The 9,891-nt window shown below is 39.5% G+C and overlaps 1 protein-coding gene across 1 annotated transcript in view; it reads right to left on the bottom strand.

Moving 5' to 3' along the window:
• Window positions 1-5,461, bottom strand: part of T265_11860 (hypothetical protein) — a gene marked incomplete at both ends in the record, with an annotated part of 71,901 nt that extends 66,440 nt beyond the window's left edge. The window contains 2 exons of the mRNA XM_009178657.1: window positions 3,072-3,098; window positions 5,396-5,461. Coding sequence (XP_009176921.1) covers window positions 3,072-3,098; window positions 5,396-5,461 — 93 coding nt within the window. The remainder of the gene's footprint in view (window positions 1-3,071; window positions 3,099-5,395) is intronic.
• Window positions 5,462-9,891: the final 4,430 nt, after the last annotated feature.

The following is a 9,891-nucleotide window of genomic DNA, read 5'->3' on the forward strand; positions in this document are numbered from 1 at the left end:
TTTGCTTCACCTGTTCGTCCTCCTAAGGCGACCACTAGGCATCGCTAAACATTGTGCTTAACACAAACGCGCATCTCACTTTTGATGCCGAGGATCAAATAATATCACATTAAATCGAGCAAATACGTTAGTTATCTAGACAAAGTTTTGGAGCAAGTGATCCTCCTAAAAATTCAGAGTAGCACATTTTCTTCAATTTAAGGTGAAATCTTGTAAGCTGAACTCTATCCCGGATAATGTCAACGACATTGCTCGTTACTGTTAGAGAATTGTACATAATGATTTTTTGTTCACAGAGTATCACAAAAACTACAACCATTCTTTGTCTTTTCAAAGGGGAACATAGTTTTGTGAACATCTGAACAGACAAAGTGTGCGATTACAAGACAGATGGATGCAACAGCGATGTCACTAGCACTTGAAAATTTCACGTTCTACAGGGGAACGGAAAACGGACCAACGGCAAAAGGCATGAGACATATTCATTGGTTCATCAAAGGTCGCATGTGATTCAGTTATTTTCACTGTCCGCAGAAAAATGTTTTATTCGACTGAAACCAAATATCACTGTTTCCTTCTTTTGAAATCACGCCCAAACGCACGCCCACGCAGTCACTCGGGAAAAGTTGAAGATTTTGCTCACTTTTAAGTCGCAGCCATATCTTACGTTTTTACTCTGCTATTAACAAAAACTTTTCTAACCCTTCTAATCTACGCTTGGTAGCATTTACATTTTGCCATCGACGTTGTATCATTTTACTTGTCGTGTGTCGATTTGTTTCCGCTTTTCAAACTTTTTAGCAAACTTACGGCTGGCTTTAAATAAAATGTAAGAATCTTAAACTGATCGTTCGAAATCAATAAGTGAATCCTTTTTAGACATTTGCTCTAACCTGCCGAAGTATTTATAAGGCAAAAATAGATTTCTTTGCCAGTTCTAACAATTTCAACACTTACCTATTTGGACTGTAAAATAAGTGACAACAACAGTGTTTAGATTAATATTTTTTACTGTAAGCGACTACGACAGCATTCCGTAAGAAAATGCACTCTAGAATGTACCCTACATTCAAGCTACTGGTAAATTCGCAAAATTTCCGGAACCAGGTTCTTGAAGCTTTTAGAAACTGGTTAAAATAAGTCTAACGGTAGCAAGCCTGCGAACATTTTGCTGATATTTTTGTATTTGGTCTTCACACTTCATCCGAATAAATGACCATGGGGCGTTCTTTTTGACGATAAAAAGCTTATCAACAAAAGCTGCACCCTAAGTAGTTTTCTTGCAGCGTAGTTTAAGGAGCTAGAAAAGCTTTCGAGATAAGAAAAATATGGCTAAACATCAGACTTCCTGTTAGGGCTGCGTTTCCACACTTTGCTGCTCAAACAGTAATCAATTAAAAACACTTCCACCGAGCAATAGCTCAGTTGTGTCCGCGGTGTTCGGGTTAATGACATTCAACACTAAAATGCTTTCAACGATACTGTGCACCCTGTAGTATATATTACTTGGTCAGTAAGAGCTCTGAAATCACATAGGTGCCACACTTCTTTATCGGCTGATAGGTGGTACATGAGCTTTATGCCTAATCTAACTTTGGGGACGGTGAAAGTGGGTGTATTGGAATAACATATATTCTCGCATCCTGTGAGTAAGCACACGGGCGATCCAACTAATAACCTAATTACTGTTGCGGACCCAAATCATGGAATGTCACTTATGTTATCATGATTTGCTTGCGTGTCGTAGCCTCATTACAAATGCGTTTGTCATTGCAAGGCGACATATGTGTTTGCCAAACTATGTTTGCGCGAAAACATGCGAATAACCTGCCTGTCAAATAACTTTCTTTTCAAGGCAGCGGCATTCAAGAAATCTCGAAATGTGACGATACCAATTTATTGAAAATTCATACACTATCAAAACTGAGTGATGCGTGGGTTGGTGCTGCAACTACAACAAAAGCAAGCCACCTATTACAGACGTTTAATTTTGTGCATAACGACGCCAACTAGTTTGAATTTTCCCTTTAAATTGCTTGTAATTTTTCTGGAACACACTCTTATGATAATGATCTTCTTTTAAGGCTGAGTAACAAACCAGTTGAGGGTATAAACTTTCGTCGAGTGCAAGAACACAACATAGTGTAGAACCTCAGGCGATGACCTCATTAAATAGATGATTGTTATGCTTGGTGACGCCATAACCTCAGATCACTCATGATAAAAGAAGAAAGGTGAGCATGTGAGTTCGCTATCTACAGAAGATATATTGTACTGAATAAAACACAACGATTTATGGCGATGGCATTAAATTCATTACTATTACTACTGGTGTATTAAAACATCCGGATGTGTAACATTAAGCAAACAAATATTTTGGACCTTTATGTGCAGTTATCAGATGTGTTTGATCTTAATTAACCAGTCACAAACTGTCATTGAAATTTTTATGCCACCACTATTTATTTTTCCCCGTGTCGATTGTCTACTGCAAAAATGCCTAACCAAACGCGTTCAAAAATTTCTCGACGGAGTCAACGGATAAATTCTGATTTACGAGCACATCTGCTATTTCTTTCCGGACGATTTTCGGTCATACTTGGAAATCCACAATAAAAACAGCATATTCTTCAATTTGGAGAATGAATTTAGGAGCCCCTCTACCATAGGTATTGATTCTCAATATTCACATAATTCTGGACATGTGATCAAACTTTCAACAGCTCCAATAATAGTACAAACCATTGCAACCCACCAAATTAGCTATTTTAATCCACCTTACGATAACCAGCGAAACGCCTTGTGCGTGGGAACAATAAGCGTTGTATTCTCATTCTCAGTCTATGGCGGATACTATGTTAATTTAGTCGCTTTTGGAAGCCACAATTAAAATGTGCTGGTCTGATTAGCCAAGTGCTAAATTGTTATAATTATAAGCAGTAACACCTTTAAAGACAAATTTCCGTTTTGCATGACGCGGAATTGGGTGGTTCTGTCGCACTGCCATCTGTTTGCACTTGCAGAGACTTAAATCACCATAGGATTCAAAATTCCACCTAAATTTAACTTACCGTTAATGCCGCCGTTTGGTTGTGTTTCTAGAATAAGTTTAAGGTTGAAAATATCAATAAAGCAGCACAGTGCGTTCGACGGGATAAGTCGTTGCTTCAATTCACTTGTCGTTATTCTTCCTCATCCTTATTACGCGATGAGCCATTAATACGATGCCAGCCATATCTGGTTTAGACAGCTGGTCGTTTCTAACATCTCAGTTTTGTTTTTCTCCGCCAGCTTATTTCTTACTATATTGCTGTAACCTCAGCATTCGCGTTACTTTCGCTTTAACTAGCACTGTTTGCGCTATTCTGGGCTTATTCTTCCGCCAACGCTGTCAATCAACAGATTGTTTTCAAGTTTAATATCTTTGTAAAGTAGTCAAACCCACTTAGTCAAAATATCCCTCAATAAAAAATGTTGATGGAAGTGCAGAAAGCAGCATGCCCACTATCAATAGCTGCAGTTAATTCGCAAACATTTTACCGGCGCCTAGATTACAACCGTCAACAAAAAAATCAATGTTAAAAGCCCGAATAAATTTGAAAAATCAAGCACGGAATTTGCCTCATTTGATTGCGTGTGAGGAACTTATAGATCGATATAATTTTGCTCTAAGAAATTTTTCAATTTTATTTTACAATAAGTTGTTTTTTGCGAACGAAGATTGCAGAGCAGAAGGAAATGTATAACATTACTGCGAATGAACTCATCGAAACCGGACACCTTCAGGAAACGTTCCACTAACCAGTTACTAGCTATGTAAGAAACATTTTGAAGACGCATAAAACGCACCCTTAAATCATCTCTGAAAAAACCTTCTGTGAACTGATCGCGCTGAACCCGACCACACATTCACAAAAATTGAATATTCCTGACACAAGCCTGAAGATAAGTTTCCCGAAGGACTTCAAAGAGACATCAGTATAACCAAATCAATTAAGGTGCCTACCTGATTCAGCTAAATTTGGTATACGTAAAAATTGTCACACGGGTGCACTCGGAAATTGCTCAGTTTTATTTTTCAAAAAATTGCGTAAAAATTGCTTGTAAAATCTGAACAACTTTTGGTATCACGTCATATAACCTAATTCATCTGAGTCTTTCAAGTCGTCAGTTCCATCCTGATTCGAGATATGTTATGGCTTGCTGTGGTTGCCAAGCCAACATCACTTGGATGAATTAGTCCCATGCATCAAATGCGATGAAGCGAATTCACAACGGGAGTCGGTCTGGATCTGCGACTACACAACACTGGAAACAGCTTTCGCAGACCAGTTCCTTCTACGTGGGTTATTACGCAACCGAAATGAGTCAGGATCATTTCTCGGTGATGAAACATGCTGCCGAACTTGCCGCTGAATTTGCCGGCCAGGAGTCAGAATTAAGTCTTAAGTTGAATCTTGCAATTACAACAATTTCGCCCACACCCAGTTTGAAAGATAAAACAGTGACAACTCAGATAAAATGCTTACTGCCATATTCTTGACCCCGTGACATTTCTAAAACAAGCAGAAGCAAACGCGGACACAGTGCAAATCAATTACAACTCGCCCACACCCAGTTTGAAAGATAAAACAGTGACAACTCAGATAAAATGCTTACTGCCATATTCTTGACCCGGTGACATACATTAAACAAGAAGAAATAAACGCGGACACAGTGCAAACGGAAAACGTGCAAAACAATGTTTTACGGGAACTGTCGCTGTACTCCGTTCAGTATCCACCTTATCAATGATATCATATGGAAGTTTATTTTGGACACTACATATCAGACCACGGTGATGGTCAGATTTTCTTTTACCGAGTACTAGTTTGATTTCTCTTAGTGCACTTTTCTCATTGCATTGACAACGAATAAAATTCTCGTTGGGCTCATTTGTGTAAATTAATCTCCGATATACTGATTCTCTTGCCCCTTTTATTTGGACAGAACAGAAGATTACTTCGACCTTTGTTTCTGTGCTATTGCACTGCAAAAACAGCAGCGATTTATAAAATCATTCACAGACACAAGGATTGCATACGGTTTTCACTCAGGTTGCATCATACGTGACCATTTTAAGTGTAAATTCAGCGCCTAATGAAATGAAGTTACCGCGGAGTGCAAACCTGTCTGACGTGACATCCTGTTCGGAAGTGTGTTCACTTATGAAAATTTTCGTCAATGTACCGCAGCAACTTGTTACTTGCTGGTCATTGTGCTTTTCTGTAGAGCCCTTCGAGGTTCTTGTTCGTGATTTTCAGGTTGTTATACTAAACTAATCAACAGCTCAAATTTTTTGGGAAGGAAATGCGTGGCCTCAGCAAGTTCTTTTCACCACTCAAGGCGAAATCACCTGGCGATTGTCCCCGGCTGTGAGTACTGTTGCTCGTGGCATTGCGCATTCTGCGGTTGTCTGCATGTTATTACTCACTTGCCAAACTAAAGTGGCCTGAGATCATCAATAAATGCTAGGAAAAACGATTCCTTCGTTTGTCAACCGAACCTTTCACTGATTCAGAAAAATGCGGACGGAATCGGAGTTCCAACTTATCCGAGCTCCCCCCTAATTGGTACTCGATCGGGTTCAGAACTTGTTCTCTACAGGTTCTTCTGCGCAGTGTCTTAGGTTTTCATGGTTTGCAGAAGTAAATCACTTGTTGTTAGACTTTTCTCCCTGAAGCTTTGTTTCATTAATTCATTTTCTGAACCCGTGCACCTGTACATCATAGTGTGAATGGACATATTCTATTAACCCTTTGTTTTCAAAAAGATAACAAAGAAAATAGAGACAATATACATACCGCCATATTCTTGACTTGTTGGCATTCCTAAACGGGGAACACAACGCAAATGGAAAATATAACTATCGATTCCTGCGGAAATTATTCCTGTTCTCATTCAGAGGCTACAGTATCTATGAGGGTAACCACCATGCACAACATGTAACAGATTAGGAAACTTTTTGGTATCATCCGACAAAAAGTACTACCCAATAATGCATATTTCTTGGGCAAAACCATCTGGGGCCGTAGCTCCTTTCTGGGAAAGACGACTATTGCCTGGATTACCGGAGCATGGTTCGATCCGATAACATTCACACCCTGACAAAACTGTGCTTGTCAAAAAATCTGAGTTAGCCAAAATAGAGCGCAGCGTAAGCAATTTTCAAAAGATGTGCTAGCAAAGATCAATCAACTTTGAACCCTCTGCTTGTTGGTAAACTCTATTTAAATGTTTGATCAAACAGCGCACATACATAACATTTAATAAGAAGGCAACGTCGCCGGCTTAGTTCACTCTGTATAGGTATCCTGCGAAATGTGCGACCACTCTGACGCGGTGCTATAAGCATAAAATTTCGTAAAGTTTGCAAACGTTCAAANTTTTGGACACTACATATCAGACCACGGTGATGGTCAGATTTTCTTTTACCGAGTACTAGTTTGATTTCTCTTAGTGCACTTTCTCATTTGACAACTGCCTGAATAAAATTCTCGTTGGGCTCATTTGTGTAAATTAATCTCCGATATACTGATTCTCTTGCCCCTTTTATTTGGACAGAAGTCTTTATTACTTCGACCTTTGTTTCTGTGCTATTGCACTGCAAAAACAGCAGCGATTTATAAAATCATTCACAGACACAAGGATTGCATACGGTTTTCACTCAGGTTGCATCATACGTGACCATTTTAAGTGTAAATTCAGCGCCTAATGAAATGAAGTTACCGCGGAGTGCAAACCTGTCTGACGTGACATCCTGTTCGGAAGTGTGTTCACTTATGAAAATTTTCGTCAATGTACCGCAGCAACTTGTTACTTGCTGGTCATTGTGCTTTTCTGTAGAGCCCTTCGAGGTTCTTGTTCGTGATTTTCAGGTTGTTATACTAAACTAATCAACAGCTCAAATTTTTTGGGAAGGAAATGCGTGGCCTCAGCAAGTTCTTTTCACCACTCAAGGCGAAATCACCTGGCGATTGTCCCCGGCTGTGAGTACTGTTGCTCGTGGCATTGCGCATTCTGCGGTTGTCTGCATGTTATTACTCACTTGCCAAACTAAAGTGGCCTGAGATCATCAATAAATGCTAGGAAAAACGATTCCTTCGTTTGTCAACCGAACCTTTCACTGATTCAGAAAAATGCGGACGGAATCGGAGTTCCAACTTATCCGAGCTCCCCCCTAATTGGTACTCGATCGGGTTCAGAACTTGTTCTCTACAGGTTCTTCTGCGCAGTGTCTTAGGTTTTCATGGTTTGCAGAAGTAAATCACTTGTTGTTAGACTTTTCTCCCTGAAGCTTTGTTTCATTAATTCATTTTCTGAACCCGTGCACCTGTACATCATAGTGTGAATGGACATATTCTATTAACCCTTTGTTTTCAAAAAGATAACAAAGAAAATAGAGACAATATACATACCGCCATATTCTTGACTTGTTGGCATTCCTAAACGGGGAACACAACGCAAATGGAAAATATAACTATCGATTCCTGCGGAAATTATTCCTGTTCTCATTCAGAGGCTACAGTATCTATGAGGGTAACCACCATGCACAACATGTAACAGATTAGGAAACTTTTTGGTATCATCCGACAAAAAGTACTACCCAATAATGCATATTTCTTGGGCAAAACCATCTGGGGCCGTAGCTCCTTTCTGGGAAAGACGACTATTGCTTGGGTTACCGAAGCATGGTTCGATCCGATAACATTCACACCCTGACAAAACTGTGCTTGTCAAAAAATCTGAGTTAGCCAAAATAGAGCGCAGCATAAGCAGTTTTCAAAAGATTTGTTAGCAAAGACCAATCAACTTTGAACCCTCTGCTTGTTGGTAAACTCTAATTAAATGTTTGACCAAACAACGCACATACATAACATTTAATAAGAAGACAACGTCGCCGGCTTAGTTCATTCTGTATAGGTATCCTGCGACATGTGCGACCATTCTGACGCGGTGGTATAAGCATAAAATTTCGTAAAGTTTGCAAACGTTCAAACTGTTTGCTATATGTAGCTAAATTATTACAGTCGGTATTTGCACAATAGCATTTTAGGAATCAGACGCACGTCCACAGAAAGGTTTTCCATACCTACGGTACAAGGGCGTGCATGTGTATTTATATCGCATATATAACTGTTAATTACTTTTCCAGTGTGACTAGTGTATTCATTCATTTATTTATTTTATTTATTGTGATGGTACCATTCTTGTGCGATCGCTATGATTTAAGAGCTTCCTTAGTATGACGTTTCCAGGAGCGCGACACAAAGAAAGATCTGTCGGTTTGGCAGCACGTTTGTTGAGGACTGTTTTGAGAACGAACAGCACGCCGATATGCTGCTTCTGAGATTTGCAATTGGCAGCTTGACAATTTTCCCTTATTCAATTTTTCCATAGATTTGTGGTTCTCAAGCAAGACGGATAATTAGGCGACTATCTGATAAAATGACACATATCCGGCACTGAGTCGGTTTACGCATGGATACGTATGCTTTGCATGCAGTCCTGCTCGAAGCTGATATAGGTTTAGCAAGTTAAATTAATCCTGACAAATGCTGTGATAACAAAATATCGGGATAGATAAAACGAATAACACAAAACGTCGAGGAAAAACGCCAAATTAACGATGGATTCCCGGTAAAAGTGAAGCCCCATATACGAAAAAAAATTAGGGAACGGCAAGCCAGCTGAATTCGCTGTGTACGATTGATAGAGGCTCGCGTGACGCACATTTTTGGTGAAGTGTCCTAATCTTGTCAAATAACGAACGACAGATATTAAACGCTAGTCGAACATTAGAAAATGACACACCTAGCCCTATGTTTTATGAAGGACAATGCAGTTTATCCAGAAGTTAATTTCACTTGCCGTAAATGGCACATTTTCGCGGTCGGGTTACCAATTCCCAGTTGTCAAATATTTTATTTAGAAAGCAAGCAAATTCTGTAGACACACCGGCCGTGGAGACATCGTGGGATCGATTTGACCCAGTCAATATAAAATGTCATGAACATCAAAAAGAAGGCCGTCCAGGTTAGCTGTAAAGCCACACTGGTCTAACCGAATGATCCTTCTTTTGAAAAACGCGGTTCTACAAATTAAACCCAACTACCACTGTTACGGTGATACTACTGATGGGTGCATGCATGAAGTATGTTGTCCAGTAACTCCGCTTTGCGTCCTTTGAAAAGTGGGATCTATTGTGGAATTTGAGGAGCCGCTCTGTAGCATTTGCTTTCAATTGAGTAGCAGTCAATGAATATCCAGAAAAGCTTAGAAAAATGCGTTCAAAGAGAAGATGGATATTCAGTTTTTTTAAACAAAATGCACATGAGAGTTTTGCTCCCTTGTACAATGGTCTATAACTGTTCAGTTAGCAGCGAGGGCCTTCTTCCTTTAAGCACATCAATTTCTCAACTGTTTTCACTCCGAAATATATATATATCAAGACCCTCATACTGAGCAGTAAAGCGAATTCAACTGCGGATCGTTAACTCCGTTAACGTCTGATTTGGGAATCAAATTATACTAAGTATCAAGAAAAATCGATTATTAAACATCTTCTGTCCTGACACTGATACCGTGATAGACTTGCATCCGACTACTGTGCTCATCAAGCCAATAACATTCGTGTCGATTCTACGATCATGCAAACTGACTACAGAAGTCGCACTCGATCCCTGACTTAACATCACTGCAAATATTGATCGCAAATTATTGACCCGTTAGTTCCACGGATCAGGATCAAGAGTTATTGCTTAATGATACTCTATACTGCTGAATGCGACATCACGTGAAACAACTGCTAGTTGGAAAACAATTCAATCTTTAAAAGGCAACAGACCCGTC

The sequence above is a fragment of the Opisthorchis viverrini genome, assembly GCF_000715545.1.
Source record: "Opisthorchis viverrini unplaced genomic scaffold opera_v5_612, whole genome shotgun sequence".
Lineage (NCBI taxonomy): Eukaryota > Metazoa > Platyhelminthes > Trematoda > Opisthorchiida > Opisthorchiidae > Opisthorchis > Opisthorchis viverrini.